General features: G+C 45.9%; 3 protein-coding genes across 4 annotated transcripts; 1 reads left to right on the top strand and 2 right to left on the bottom strand.

Moving 5' to 3' along the window:
- Window positions 1-500: 500 nt before the first annotated feature.
- rpl22 (ribosomal protein L22) lies at window positions 501-5,225 on the bottom strand. Its single transcript, XM_060068237.1, has 4 exons — window positions 5,084-5,225; window positions 4,370-4,483; window positions 3,909-4,033; window positions 501-682 (listed from the first exon to the last, which is right to left on the bottom strand). The coding sequence occupies exons 1-4, from the start codon at window positions 5,174-5,176 to the stop codon at window positions 538-540; spliced, it is 477 nt and encodes a 158-aa protein (XP_059924220.1). The 5' UTR covers window positions 5,177-5,225; the 3' UTR covers window positions 501-537.
- A 271-nt stretch (window positions 5,226-5,496) lies between these two features.
- Window positions 5,497-13,972, top strand: rnf207b (ring finger protein 207b). 2 transcript variants are annotated; one of them, XM_060068236.1, is made up of 8 exons: window positions 5,497-5,771; window positions 6,109-6,299; window positions 10,408-10,540; window positions 11,176-11,320; window positions 12,773-12,854; window positions 13,001-13,076; window positions 13,330-13,455; window positions 13,696-13,972. In XM_060068236.1, exons 2-8 carry the CDS (start codon window positions 6,109-6,111, stop codon window positions 13,822-13,824), a joined length of 882 nt encoding a protein of 293 aa, XP_059924219.1. In that variant the 5' UTR covers window positions 5,497-5,771; the 3' UTR covers window positions 13,825-13,972. The 2 variants fall into 2 exon arrangements, with proteins under 2 accessions (XP_059924219.1, XP_059924218.1); XM_060068235.1 differs by having other exon boundaries at window positions 5,497-5,872.
- Window positions 8,181-10,134, bottom strand: zpr1 (ZPR1 zinc finger). Its single transcript, XM_060068234.1, has one exon. The coding sequence runs from the start codon at window positions 9,935-9,937 to the stop codon at window positions 8,612-8,614; it is 1,326 nt and encodes a 441-aa protein (XP_059924217.1). The 5' UTR covers window positions 9,938-10,134; the 3' UTR covers window positions 8,181-8,611.
- Window positions 13,973-15,269: the final 1,297 nt, after the last annotated feature.

The following is a 15,269-nucleotide window of genomic DNA, read 5'->3' as shown; positions in this document are numbered from 1 at the left end:
ATAGCGAAGAGGGCGTCGTTAAATATATTAACAACCTTCATGAGATGCCCTCCACTGATCCATTAGCACACGTCTGTGTGTGCCAGATAGTACAGTAGAGAACCATACATTATTGAAGTCCTCGTTAACTCTGATGAATTGAAGTCTGACGTGCGGCGGTGATCCCGACCGCCCCGCGCGGAGCGGATTCCTCGCAGACCCGGATCGGCCGTCGTCAAGGTTACCACGCTGCAACACGATGGATGCCAGACTTGGACCACAGAAATAAAGGGGCAGCACTTCTAGCCATTTGATCCCCAAACTACAGTAAAATGATTGACTTTCGGCAGATTTTTTTTTATTATTTTTAAATCACCCATTTCTCAATTTATTCTTGGTAATGCACTAAAAGCACTAAAAGGACTAACTAATATAACCCAGTATTTCCAAATAGCACTTTCTAAATCCTTGACGCTGAGGTTTTGATTCTGACCCGTGACATAAAACAAAGAAGCAATGAGTTGTAAAGTGAAAATCTTTTATTGAAGGTGTACAGGTTTAGTCCTCGTCCTCTTCCTCCTCCTCATCTTGGTTGATCTGGAAGTAGCGCAGCTCGTAGCTCTCCTTGGTGTTGGCCACCACACGCAGCCAGTCCCGAAGGTTGTTCTTCTTCAGGTACTTCTTGGTCAGGTACTTCAGGTACCTGGGAGGTTTGAATGGAACAGTCGATGAGAACAACCCTTTGGTTTGTGTCCCTTAAAGGGGACATGTTAGACCACCAGGTGTGAGTGGGGTTAGCCGTCACAAGCCCTTTTAAAAGTCTGCGTCTTGTGACATCACCGCGTGTCCACCCACATGTGTGCCGGATAGATGAGCAACATTTGCTACAGTCCACGGGGTAGCTGGTAGACTGATCTATCCAGCACACATCTGGGTGGACACGTCTACTAGTGATGTCATAAGACACAGATTTTTCGAAACGGCTCACACTCACACCTGGTGGCATGTTATGGGACCTTTAAAAGTTATGCATGAGCAATACATGCATGATGGTAAGTAAACCTCTTGGTTTTTACACCTTTTAAACTATTCCTTGTTTGGTACTACTTGCATTTGTGTTAATTAATAAATTAATTGATTAAACTAAAATAATCCTTAGCACGGGCAGAGTGATTGTGACCTATTGCTCTGGTATTACGACAGGACTTTGAAGTCGTTTTAAACGGCATGGCAAAGGTTACAGGAGTCTAATAAACATTTGATTACTTCAAATATTAAAATAATCTATTGGACCCATCAGCGCGTCCTCCCACCTCTGCGTTATTCATAAAGGTCCATCACTTAGTGCTGTTAGTATGATCCTTTTAAATACCGCATTCTGGGGAAACAATTATTTTGTTGCGATCATTTGATTTTCAAAAAGGGGTAGTATCAACTATTTGGTCATTCCATTACAATATAAACATGAACGCTCGACTGCCAATATATTTTTGGAGAGAAACCAGCTAGTCAGCAAGTATCCAACCAGATACATGATCATTTCATATCGTCAGAGTAGTTTAATTATGATTGCCGCCGTGATGTAAAAATTAAAATAAAAAGAAACGGCATAAATGGCATACCTTAGCTTTAAGTGTCGACACTCAAGCCCATTTTGAGTCATTCATTTAGTTTCCCCATTCAATGCTAGAACATTTTCAATACGTAATAAATGTTCACTTGTGGAAAATAGAATACACAATAGTCAAGAATGCAATAAAGCAATCATTTATGGCACATGATTCGCAGTGGCAGTACAGTATATAGAGCACCCAATGCAGACAAGGCACACATTCCTAAATGATATTTTACAATTGATTTTGAGCCAAATAGAAACTTAGCTGAAGGCAAATTACCGTTGACAGAGTGACTGAAAGACCACAAAGAGCGCCCTCTTTTAAAGGGTTAAGTAGAATGTTGGCGTAACTACTTCAATACGTTCAATGTGTCAGACGTTGGTTCAAATGTCTAAATCAAATAAAGATATATAGGGTATGTTATGGAGTTCAGATATATGACCATCTCTACATCCCATAATGAAAAGCGGATATACAACTCCCACGGCAATTATCCCACACAACTGCAATAGAAGAATAGTTCAAAGTCCAGATCAATGCAACATGACTCGTCCATGTCTTCCTTAAGTGCTAGCTCTGGGCTCCTCAAGTCAGGTCTATTTATTATAACAGGGATGCAAACACATGTATGACAAAAAAAGAGAGAGCTACCCGAAGTCTGAAAAAATATGATGGCATGATATCCTATTATCATGAGAAGGCCTATGCTATATGCCAATAAAGATAAAAAATATATTAGTTACTCAGTTAAAGTGACTTTTTAAACTAAGTTAATTCATTTTCACAAACACACACCTCTGCATTGGATATGCGATCACAGGTACAGGTACTGGCAGTGTAGGCCTTTCACTGTCCCTGATCTTATCTGCTGCTTAGGGGGTTTCTGGAAGAGGGTTTCTGAGAAGCTGTGCAACACTTTGTGTACTTATTGTTGTTGTCACATTCCTCCGATGAATGTCTGCCTTACAGTGTGCATACAGGGCATGTACACCCCTGCTGGCATAATTAATTTCTTTAATGCAGAGTGTGCATTTAGCACATCCTTTTTTCTAAAAAAAATTGAAAAAGTCAAGACAGTGGAAAGTATGTCACTGTATCATTGTATTCACCTCAGTCGTGCCTTCTAATTTTAGCCATGATGACCAATTCCAACTGCACTTGCACCCTGCGTCCTGCTGTACAATAAGTGCATCCTTCTCCGATATTTCCCACCACTATGCTCGGGCTGGGTCAGGCCGGGCCTTTGATCGAGCGTTTTTATTTTTATTTTTTATCATTGGTTTATTGGCCTAATCTGAGGAGAAATCTATGCCATAAACAGAAATATTATAGGCCTTTATTACACAGGTCTTCTCAATGCCGTGGAACGCTCCGTTCACTTTGGAAGCTAGTCCGGTGACTTGTTAACCCCAGTGTCTTCCATTGCTAAGTGACGTCACCGTCTTTGCGGACAATTTATTATTGCACTGCTGATCAACACTACGAATAATAATAATACATTTAATTTAGAGGCGCCTTTCAAGGCACCCAAGGTCACCTTACAGAGCATAAAGTCATCATAAATCTTTTAAAAACAAGACATTGTGAAAAAATTATGAATGAATGCTGGTAACGAATAAATTGTAAAAAGGCGCACCATGTGAAGTTATTTTTTTAGTTTTGGCAAGTAGCCGTGTAATAAGCGGGACAATGTATAGAACGTCGCCGGTCATTTTCGAAAATAAGCCCCTTCAGGGCGAAGCAAGACGCCTTCGCTGCGCGTCGGTGTCCTGTTCGCCCTGTCGGGTCTTATTTTCCCGATAATGACCGGCGTTCTATACATTATCCCTTACATATATATTTAGCTGAGTAAGCCTAGTAACAAATGTGTACAAAGTTACATATGTGTTAAAATAATTGTCGGGTTGAAATCGGGCTAGGGCTCCTAATTACAGTTAATGTGTTGGGTCGGGTCGGGCTCGGACAGAACGTGCACGGGCTCGGGGTCGGGCTTGATTTTCTGAGCCCGATCCAAGCTCTACCGTGCGCATGCGCATCCAATATTTTGACGCGACGGCAAGGGCTGTGATTGGTCCCCTACCAAAATCATTTCCGGAATCACTTTTCTTTACCTCGAAGGCACGGGGGGTCTCAGTCAATCAGATTACGGAATATTGACACCTGTACGCGAGCACCGATCGACGCACCGAACGGTTATGAGGGAGGGTTGAAGTGAAACTTGTGTACCAGTGCGTGACAGATGTCCAATACGGCCAGGGAACATAAGCAGCAGTGTATGAAGAGTGTTGATGAACAATGATGCAGCTCCGTTACCTCTTGGAAAAGGGGACCTCAGAGTTGACCGATATTTTGCTCTTGCTGCGCTCTATGGACACCACGCCGTTTCCGAGGTTCCCGGCTTTGCCGTTGACCTTAATGCGCTCCTGCAGGAACTGCTCCTGTGAGACGGACGTGGGAGAGATGTTAGCAGAGCAACCCGGGACATGAACCCGTTTTACAAAGCGACACACTGGAGAGAACAAATCCACCACTGGCTTATGTTTAAACAGACTTTCTAAATTGCCGGTATGATTTGTTCTAGCCTATACAACGACTGAAGTGCTGATAGGTAGCCCATCAGACCAATCCATTGGCATGTTCATAATCGCCAATAACCCATTATTAAAACTTGCGTATGAAACGTACCTAGTGCTTTCGAAAAAAAAAAAATCAGGAGGACAAGGTAGTGATCCTTTAATGTACAGTGTCAAAGTTATCAAAACTCCTGCACTTACAAAGTTGGCTGCGTCCATGATGCCATCCTCGACAGGGTGGGTGCAGTCCAAAGTGAACTTCAGAACCTGCTTCTTCTTCTTGCCACCCTGCTTCTTCACAACCGGCTTTTTCTGCTGTTAAAGTCGAAAAGAAGAGTTTCAAAACATCTCCGACACCAGTTAGGGGGGCCCATTAGTCTGATGGGACCATATGCCCCACGACTCTAGTGCACATTCTACTAGTCTACATTCTAATAAGGTATGATTGAAAGCTAGTCAATGTTAAGACACGTATATCGAGGACAAACAACATGACGATAATCAGACAGAGACGCAGTAGAGTAGGACTACATGGGTCCAGGACCGGGTACTGGCAGGCCGGTGATACGCCAAAACTGCTTTGAAATACGTTTTCTACAGAACTATGTCAGACGTTTACAACGTTGTTTGGAGACTCGTATAAAACGAGCAGTCGGGATCCAACAAAACAACAGCGAATGCCTGGTGTGATCGAGTCGATCTCCTCCTGGCAGCGGTAGCACAGCTAGCACAGGTTAGCATGTGCCGTTAGCCCAACGTGGTGAGCGGCTTCAGAACAATCACGACAAAAACAAACAGTCTGGACCCCCGCAGATGACTAAAGACTGTGAATGGGTTACTTAAAAACGCAAGAGTAAAGAATAAAACACAATATGATCATTATTTGGCGAAATATTTGCACATTTGTGTACTCACAAGTGGAGCCATGACTGAGAATTTTGGCCAAAAGGAAGGAGAGAAGGCTGAGCCGGAAGTAAGAGATCTGGCGGAGCGATCGATTGCATCCATTTATCGGTGATCGATTGGAATCCATTCGCGCTTACTGTACACATGCGACACATTCGTGTAAAAATAAGAATACAATTTGGTTGAATGTGTGCACGAACATTCTAAATATACAGTGAAATGTATGGAGGCTCTGTGAATTAAACGTAGATGATGGGAAAATTTCGGCAAGAAATTTCGTGAGATATTCTTATTTAATCAGTTAAATTTAATAAACTTATTTTAATACACGCCGTTGGTCGGCCCTTTTCTTCACACAAAGTTGTGTGTGAGAATTTATTAAAGAATGAACACTCTATGCAAGAGCTTATAATAGTTACAATGGTATCTTTGCAATTGGCAGTTGTAATACAATAGGTTGGCTACTCTCTATTCTCCAGCACAGCGTGCTATTTCATTCCAATTGGCACCTCCAACCGGCTCACCCGCCCTGGGCCGGACGAGGTGGCTGGGGCTGGGGCCGGGGCTGGCATGAAGGGCAGTCTGTCAGCTGCCCATTGAAGAGCTGCATTGCTGTCATTCCGACCAGGGGGGTCGCTAGCTGATATCACCAGTGAAAATGTATGCCTGAGACCCTCGGTAACTTCAACAGCCTACGGTAGGATTCACCGGTTATTTGTTTATGGTGACAGGATACGACTCCATGTGGATTTTTATTTCTATACTTCAGTGAGCAGAAGGCTTCATTGGGCTGAGAAGGTATGACCAAATTATCAAACTGTTTTAACTAACCAAAAGTTGTAGAAAAAAAAAAAGAAAAGGCAGCGTTTCTGGCCGATAACGTTGTGAGTTATGTTATTTGGTATGACAAATAAACTTGACGTGAAACTGTGTTCATTAAATCTGATGATGACGACCACAGAAAACGATGCAAATGATTCTTGTTTCCAGTTGTTTCAAACGTCGGTGATAACTGTAGGCCTATCTTCTTGTAGATGGCGGGGGAGATCTTCACTAATGTGGATAGCCTGTGCAACGTGGAATGCACTAACCTGCACCCTTTGGTGTGTCACCTGTGCCACGAGCAGTACAAGCATCCGTGCCTTTTGGACTGCTACCACATCTTCTGCGCCCGCTGTCTGCGCGGACAGACCAATGAAGGCCGCCTCAGATGCCCCCTCTGTGGGTAAGGAGAGGAACTGCTGAGATTATTGATAGAAGTGCGTCTCTTACGACCTGACTGGAATATACGGCTGATGTAAAGCAGGCCTATTCTGTTACCTTACCAACCCGCTTATAGCCTACATGTAGTAGAGTCATATATAATATGTACGGTCTCATCCTGTTTGACATTATAATTAAATGAATACTAGACCTATAAATATATTTAGGGTTTGGGTGTATAATTGCAAACGAAAAACGTAGCTGAGCCGATATCATTGTGCACCCCAGATTACAATGCGTTGCTAGACAAACATAATTGAGTTCAAACTCATGGCTTTAGTCCTATATGGTACAACATTTTTAATGTTTTATTTTTGTCTTTATCAAAACGTCCTACTCAAGCAGCCTCGACCACTTTCGGTTAGAATGGTAAATGGTTCTAAATTTGCCCAGACTATAGTTTCTCCCAGCTGAGGTGTGAGATATGTAGCCGATACATCTTCCTCCGCCACCTCTGATTGTCTGAAGCAGCTGCGGGGTCAGACCAGGTTCTGGGTGAGTCCTTGGCAGACCCTCGCGACACGGGGACGGGGACGGGAGCCATGTCAATCGAGGCATGTGCCGTTATCTAGTACCCCTGGAGGGTGGATTAAGCCAATCAAATGCAGTGACATGACACCTGGTGGTTTAACATGGTTCACATATATAAAGAGCAGCATCAGTTCCAACCTTATTTCCTCAAAAGAGACGCCATGTCTTCTCTTGGCACGTAAGGCTTGTCCCCCGAACCACAGACATTACATTATCATTATTTTAGGACATATTAAAACGACATTAACCATCAGACGCAAAATCTTATTTTTTTGTCAGGGTTTTATTGTGGTGCATTATAAGATGAAGTTCAGAAAATATACAGTTAAAAAATATACAATATTAAATCAATTGTATTGAGTTTATAAAACAAAATCAAAAGCTAGTTTTCATTGAACCGTAGTCAGATGGAGCTGTCCCTATAAGTGGTCATTGGGCTGTGATCGTGATATGATTAGGCTATTATTAGATGAGACCGCTTGAACCTACGACGCGAGAATTCATCGAAGGGCTTCTGCGCGGACAGGTGCTCCGATTGGCCCGGTGAGCCGGGTTCAGATACAGTGAGGCCCATCGCTCTATATTTATCTCCTTTGTTTTGCTGAGCATCAGGTGACCTGACTCCCTGGCGCGGCTTCAAGGCCTTCCAAAGTGCTGTCGTTGACAATACAGTTAGTCGGTTTTCTGTAAAACGGCCTAATTCAGGCTAAATCTCATGCCTTAAACCTCTGAACTACCTGTTCAACCGCATCTCCTAAATTACTAAAGAGAATATATACTAATTACATCAACCCTTCAGAACTACAAGACACACCCACCAACTCAAGGATTATTATATATTTGTTTGGTATATTTTACCATGTTGTTGATGGTTTGGGCAGCAGTTCAGTTAACATAAATCTATTTAGGAAGGCTCACTGCAGTGTGAATCTCCCTGGAAACTCAGAGGGTGGTCCTATATCACTGCTGTATTGGGACCTACTACAAGATACTATTTACATCCTGCTGAAGCCCCAGCTCACCCAAGAGCCGTCTAATCTACTACCACTCTTTGAGAGGAGATAATAAAAACCCATCGCTAGGAATCAGAGACCATCCAGAAACCAAAGCCTGCAGGAACAAAACTGACATCCATGAAATCAAACATGATTTCATCTGGAGAAATGTGTCTGCTAAATGAGTAAAGGGAAATCCGTTTCCCATAACTTTTTTTTTTCCTAAAAAAGGTGTGTTTACATTCATGTTCAATCTTTTTGGAACTTGGACAAGTGAAATATATAATATTTAAATAAATCACTTTTGATTTCGGGGACAACTTCAAAATTTCTTTAATGTAGACTAGCGTAAAATAATGACATTCAAACAAAACTCTGACGATGCCAAATTATCTAGCGACATCTTCTGGAAAGTCCTAATAATGCAATAATCCATCATGGGTACAAGCCTATAGTGGATGAATGCGATGGAATTCTTGTTCCCTCCAGTGGAGGGAACTCACCACCCTCCACTGTCATATTTATTAAACGTGTTTATTTAATTTGAAAACTCATAACGCATATTCTTAAATTGATGGGACTACGCATGGAAATAGACGACGGGAATTCAGTTTTTTGATTTGAACAAGCAATAACCATAAATGCTCACAAATAAAAAAAAATGTGGCAAGGTTCCCTCACCATCCCATCCCATCAAAAGTAAAACGGCAAAAGTTTTTGTGCTGAATCCAAGTTCAACTGGGCCTGTTCACTCAGCGTATCCCTCCGTCTTCATGTCGTTCAACCCGAGGTCTTCGTTCTGCTCGTACGTGCGCGTGTATTTCTCGATGGTCAGCTCGGGGTCTGGGTCCGGTGCGTACACGTTCTGGATGTAGCTGTTGCCCGCCGGGTCGTCCAAGATGATGTGCACGTCCATCTCCCCCGCCATGATCCGGTCGATCTTCGCTCCGAACTGCTGCAGCTTCTCGCTGCGGTCGCTGGTGCTGCTGTCCCCGCACAGGAAGGGGTTCTTGGAGACGATCAGGTCCTTGATGTTGGTCAGAAGACCCTCCAGGGTGGTGAACTTCCCGCCCACCGCCGCCATGCCCAGCTCAAACTCCAACTCCGGGATGAGGATGCCACAGGTCTCGGACTTGAGCAGGTCTCGGCTCATGTCTGAGGCGTCCGTGACGTGGAGGGTGATCTTGGTGCCCAGCGCCTCGGTTGCCCCTCCGGACTTCACCTCGTTGGTCCGGTGGCCGCAGTCGTCACAGTTGGTCGCCATGATGATGACCTCCTTGAAGTGGGGGATCTGCACCAGCTTCATGTTGGTGGAGGCGGGCACGTTGCACTCGGGGCAGTTAGTCTTGAACTTTAGCACCTCGCCCCGCATGGCCTCCAGGTTGTTCTCAGTCTTCTCCTCCTCCAGCTGGTTCTCCGGATACAGGCCCAGCTGGGCGTCCTGATCGACCGTCCGGGTGAAGTGGGTCACGGTCATCGCCTCGTCCTTCTGGGGGGCGACGGGGTTCTCCACGAAGCTGTTCCCAGAGGGGTCCTCGATGATCAGCGTGAACTCCTCCTCCACATGCTTCAACTTCTGCAACTTGTGGACGAACTCGTCTATCTGGAGGGCCAGGTCGGGGAATTCCGCCCTCCTAACCGCCTGGTCCTGCTGCAGGGCGGCCACGGCCCGGTCCAGTAGCCCCTCGATGGTGGACAGAGAGCCTTTCTGCGTGTACGCGGGCACCTCGAAATCAAGCTCAGGGATTTTGGTGATGGCGCTGTCAGACCTCACAACCTCCCGGTCCAAGTCCTGCTTGGACCTGATCTTCACCGTGTAGCGGATGCCTTGGTCCTGGATCCGGCCCGCGGACTGGATCTCCGTGTTGGACCAGTGGCAGTGGTCGCAGCGGAAGGAGCTGACGATGACCTCCTTGAAGAAGGGGATCTTGGAGAGCAGCAGACGGGTCATACCGTCTTCGTGACAGTTCATACACATGCTCTCGATCTCGGTGGGTTGTGAGTCCTCGTCGTCGGCGTTGATGTCCCGGAACATGCTGCCGCCCCGCACGCTCTCCTCGTGAATGATAGACATGGTTGTCGTCTGGTTCGGTGATAGTGATCCCGCAGTAAACCGTGTTCCCCAACCGCTGCCGCTGAGCTCTTCTCTGTGTTTATTTATTCTGGAACTTTCTAAATGAAGGATGTTGCGAGTGACAGACTGTTTACTTTTCCTGATTCTGCTCCACAAACGCACTTGTGTTTTCTTCGTTGGTGTCGGAGGTTCTATAAGCTCTCTTCCGCCCCTGCAGGTGTTATCGTACATATCAGCTGATTTAACTTTTATTTTAAATTTGTGTTGTACACACGAATTAATATTCAGGCGGGACAGAGAGTAAGCTAACAATAGACGACTAGTTTAATCATTTCCATTTAGCTCCATTTTATTTATAAAAAAAAGTCACAGGTTGCCTTGTGTTGAGCCAATGCTGTCTGTGTGTGCGTCTGTTTCATGATTCTGTTGTTGTGCGTTGACTGTGTTAGTGAATGTGTCCTGCGTCCTAGGTTCCCCTCGGTGATAAAGGGGGCCAACGCGCTGCCCCCGGAGGACCCACTCCTCCGGTTCCTGGTGGACAACAGTGCGGACTCAGAGCAGGCGGTGCAGTGCGCTAACTGTGACCACGAGAGTGACCAGAAGGTAGCCTGGCCATGGCCACCCCCGGGGGCTCTGGGGGATACGCCTGCAGCCAGACGAGGATCTGCATCTGTATTTTCTTCTATGAATAACTATATATTTTTGTTTTTCTTTCTTTCTTTCTTTCCCTCTGCTTGCCTGTCTGCCTACCTTTCTGTCTGCTTGGCTCTCCTGCTACCTGCCTGTCTGTCCGTCTGTCTGTCTCTCTATCTGTCTGTCCGTCTGTATCTCTGTCTGTCCCTCTACCTATCTGTCTGTCTTTCTGTTTGTCCGTCTTTCTCTCTGACTGTCTACCTGTCCGTCGGTCTGTCGTTCTACCTATCTATCCGTCTGTCTGTCTGTCTGTCTGTCTGTCTGTCTGTCTGTCTGCCTGCCTGCCTGCCTGCCTGCCTGCCTGCCTGTCCGCCTGTCTGTCTGTCTGTCTGTCTGTCTGTCTGTCTGTCTGTCTGTCTGTCTGCCTGCCTGCCTGCCTGCCTGCCTGCCTGTCTGCCTGTCTGTCTGTCTGTCTGTCTGTCTGTCTGACTGCCTGACTGCCTGCCTGTCTGTCTGTCTGTCTGTCTGTCTGTCTGTCTGCCTGCCTGCCTGCCTGCCTGCCTGCCTGCCTGCCTGTCTGTCTGTCTGTCTGTCTGTCTGTCCAGGACACCGGGGGGATGTTCTTCTGCAACACGTGCGCCCAGCCGCTGTGTGGTGCGTGCAGGGAGACCACCCATAGGGCCCGTATGTTCTCCCACCACGACATCGTGTCCCTGGCCAAGCGCGCCAAAGGAACCCACAGGAAGTGCTGTGAGTGGCCCGGGGCCCAGCCCGGCCCTCAGGTCCCCCACGCTGTTGGGGGAGCTCCTGACGCGCTATGGACTGCAGACCAATAGATCAAGGACACTGTTTTACTTTAAAGTCTAACTGGGCATTATTTAAAGTTGAAATAATGTTTTATTTCAACTTTATTTTTATAATGTATTAGGTCAAAATGATATTATATAATACAAATAATAAATATTAAGTAAAGTACATACGGTTCAAATTGTAAACCATGTATGTATGTACTGCAACAATTACCTTTCTACCTGTCTCTGGAATGAGCCTGCCTCATGTTTCAACCTTCATGTTCTATGCATGTCAATCATTAAGACAAAAGAGCTTCAAAGAATATTAATATTTATTATTCCTCGTTATGCCAGCGCTGCAGAAGATCATAAACAAAAATATTTAATTATTCACCAAGTCTCAGCCAAAAGCCAGAGGCGTTTGAAGCGGCTGGGGGTATTGTCGTAGATAAAACGCAATACTTTAGCACTTTAACAAAATAAGAGAGGTAGAGAAAGCCGGAGTTTGAAAGATAAAGACTTTATTATCACTTGCCCAGAGGCAATAACAAAACCTGCTTTGGTATACCAAAGATCTCCTGTCCTGGGATCAGGCTTCAGGTTATAAACCCAAAATGTATGGATTGGTGTACCTGCACTGATTAACACCCTAAGCCTGGGGCCTAGACTACAGTCCCCATTTAAATGAACCAGGCGCCAGCTAGCTGAACCTACTCCATTAAAGGGCTCCTTTCCTCCTCATGGTCCCTCTGAAGCTCTCTCCATACAGTCCTGTTCTGCTGGATCCCCGATGGTCCGAGAGATCCTCACTCTAGGGGTCGGGCATCCACCTGGAACAGGCTGTCGTGAGAAGGTCCGTCTCAGAGGGCCATCAGGAGCTGTAGTTAGTGCCAACTGAACCCCTCAGAATGAGCTCCCTTGCTAGTCTATGCTTTTTCCACACTTATTTAGTTCCTATTACATAGCATTATTTAGTAAGCCCTTTAGTACGTGATAGACTCTTTGACAATGTCTGTTTCGAGGTCATTGACTCGTTCTGCGCTCTCTCTCTCTCTCTCTCTCTCTCTCTCTCTCTCTCTCTCTCTCTCTCTCTCTCTCTCTCTCTCTCTCTCTCTCTCTCTCTCTCTCTCTCTCTCTCATGTCTCTCTCTCGGTCTCTCTCTCTCTCTCTCTCTCTCTCTCTCTCTCTCTCTCTCTCGCGCTCTCTCTCTCATGTCTCTCTTATTCTCTCTCTCTCTCTCTCTCTCTCTCTCTCTCTCTCTCTCTCTCTCTCTCTCTCTCTCTCTCCTCAACTCGCAATCTCAGCCACAACAGTTTTAAATAGCAGTCTACCTCTCCCCAGTGTGTTAGTAGTGTGTTAACGGCTGCAGAGTGGTGACAGTACTGTACAGTGTTGCGGTTTCTCTCCACAGCTCTCCACGAGGAGCCCTACATCTTGTTCTCCACGGAGAAGAAATCCATGCTCTGCATCAAGTGCTTCAGAGACATGCAAGGGTACGGTCCCAACCTCACGTACCTGTGATACCACCCTGATTACCCTGTGACCCCAGGGAACCCCCCGCTCATACTGTTTCATATCGCTGCTTTGTTGTGTTGTTTTACATTGGGTTGTGTTGTTCCGTACTGCTCTTGCGCTGCAGGGAGAATCGAACCCACTGCATTGACATCGAGACCGCCTACGCACAGGGATGTGAGATGTTGGACCAGGCGGTGTTGGTAAGGCTAAGGAGAGCGCTCATACACATCTGTTAGCATGACACCAGTTAGCATCTGTGAGGAGTCTATGGTGGTCTATGATGGTCTATGGTGGTCTATGGTGGTCTATGGTGGTCTATGGCGGTCTATGGTGGTCTATGATGGTCTATGGTGGTCTATGGCGGTCTATGGTGGTCTATGATGGTCTATGGTGGTCTTTGGTGGTCTATGGCGGTCTATGGTGGTCTATGATGGTCTATGGTGTTTATTGCAGGCGGTGAAGGAGCTTCAGACTTCCACGCGGGAGGCCATCGTGTTACTCAGCGCCATGATCGGGGAGGTGTGCCACAACGTGGATGAGGAGGAGAGCGCCATCTGCTGCCTGTTTAACAGCCTGCAGGTGATCCAACAACAGGCAGTGTACAGTCCGTGTGTAATGTTATCCCGTGACCGCTAGATGCTGCTGTTTACCTGCTCGTAAGAACGGCAGCCTCTCGCTCTTGAACCTAATGAAAAACAAACGTATTATGTTGGTAATATAACGCAATATTGTCAATTAATGAGTGATTATTCATTGATGTGCGATTCTCAACGACATTTTTCTGTTCGAAGTGGTCTAAAGTGTGCTCTATTTCTGCAGGAGAAGCTAGCGGAGAGGAAAAAGCTTCTCCTTAAAGCCGCTCAGAGGTACACAACAACATTAATGAAGCGCTCTTGGAAACATGTTTTCTGTCATTGTGCAGCCAATGTCACAGTGTTTACCAAATAGCTGGCTATTATTCTGCTGTCACTGGCTCTTTGTGTATGTTTGTGTGTGTGTGTGTGTGTGTGTGTGTGTGTGTGTGTGTGTGTGTGTGTGTGTGTGTGTGTGTGTGTGTGTGTGTGTGTGTGTGTGTGTGTGTGTGTGTGTGTGTGTGCACGCAAACGTGTTTGTGTGTGTCAAAGAGAGTGTGCATTTCTTTTGTGTTTGTACATCCTGGGATGTCTGCTTATGTGTGTGTGTGTGTGTGTGTGTGTGTGTGTGTTTTTGTATTTGTGTGTATGTCCATATGTGTGTGTGTGTGTGTGTGTGTGTGTGTGTGTATATGTGTGTGTGTCTGTGTGTGGGTTTGTGTTTGTGTGTGTGTATGTTTTTGTTTGTGTGCATGTCCTTATGTGAATGCTTTTGTGTGTGTTCATGTGTGCGTGTCCGTGTTTTATTGTACCATTCAAGGTTTCCTCCAGAGAAACCTCTCCCTCCACAATAATCCCTGGGAGGAACCTTTATGACTGTTATCATCATGATGTTTCTTCAGGAAGAAAGGCGATGAGGGGCGCCGTTAGAGCTGAGTGCCCCCCCAGTCTGATCCAATAGGACCGCTGATCCGCGACTGGGCTCGAGACCCATGGATGCACCAAATCAATCGCAATACACTGGCAACCTTTAAAAATCGACCTGTATGCTCCCTACCAGAGCGATAAGAACAACACTGTCCTCTGCTCCCAACGCCCGTAGGGGGGGTGGGGGGTGGGTTGGGGGGGCGATGTGGACGAGTTCCCCTCCTCATCCTGGTCCCGGGAGCGAGGCGTCTGCTCACAGCGGAGGAGTCGGCCAATCAGGAAGCTGCTTACAGTGTCCCGATAATATCAATGAAGCATCGAATGTTTTATAGAAATGATGTCTGACAATCATGATAGGAGTTTGGATCATATCGATAACATATAGAACGTTTATGGATGTTATCCAGTCAGCCAATCCTGATGCTGCTTATGCAGCTCGATCCTATCTATAAGACATCTGCCTGTCCCGGGTTGAGGAATACTGTGAGCCTCGAGGTGGGCCCTCTTAGATACAGGACTATTGATTTAGCCTGGCCCACATGTGCATTCTGCACTGGCCTAAACCAAGGACATCTTTGTGTCAGAGAAATAGTGATTTATTTTTCTGTGAGGCAAAGCCACACATTGAATTTGGCGCTTATATTTTCTGGCATTATATTTAGTTACGACAATGAAATCCCACTTGGGAAAGTTGAGATGTTGCAAAACATTGTGGGGACGGGACGGTTACTTTACCAAACATCGGTATTATTATAAGGGGACGTGGGGCTGTGTGTTAACTGGTGTGAACTAGAGAGTATGACAGGAGTATTTTTAACGTGTGATAGTGTTTTGCGTTGGCATTCCCACTGGTTCTGTCGTCATACACCACTTCCACACACTATCGAGGAATTC

This window comes from Gadus macrocephalus, chromosome 13 (genome assembly GCF_031168955.1).
Source record: "Gadus macrocephalus chromosome 13, ASM3116895v1".
Lineage (NCBI taxonomy): Eukaryota > Metazoa > Chordata > Actinopteri > Gadiformes > Gadidae > Gadus > Gadus macrocephalus.
This window is presented reverse-complemented; position numbering and strand designations above follow the sequence as displayed.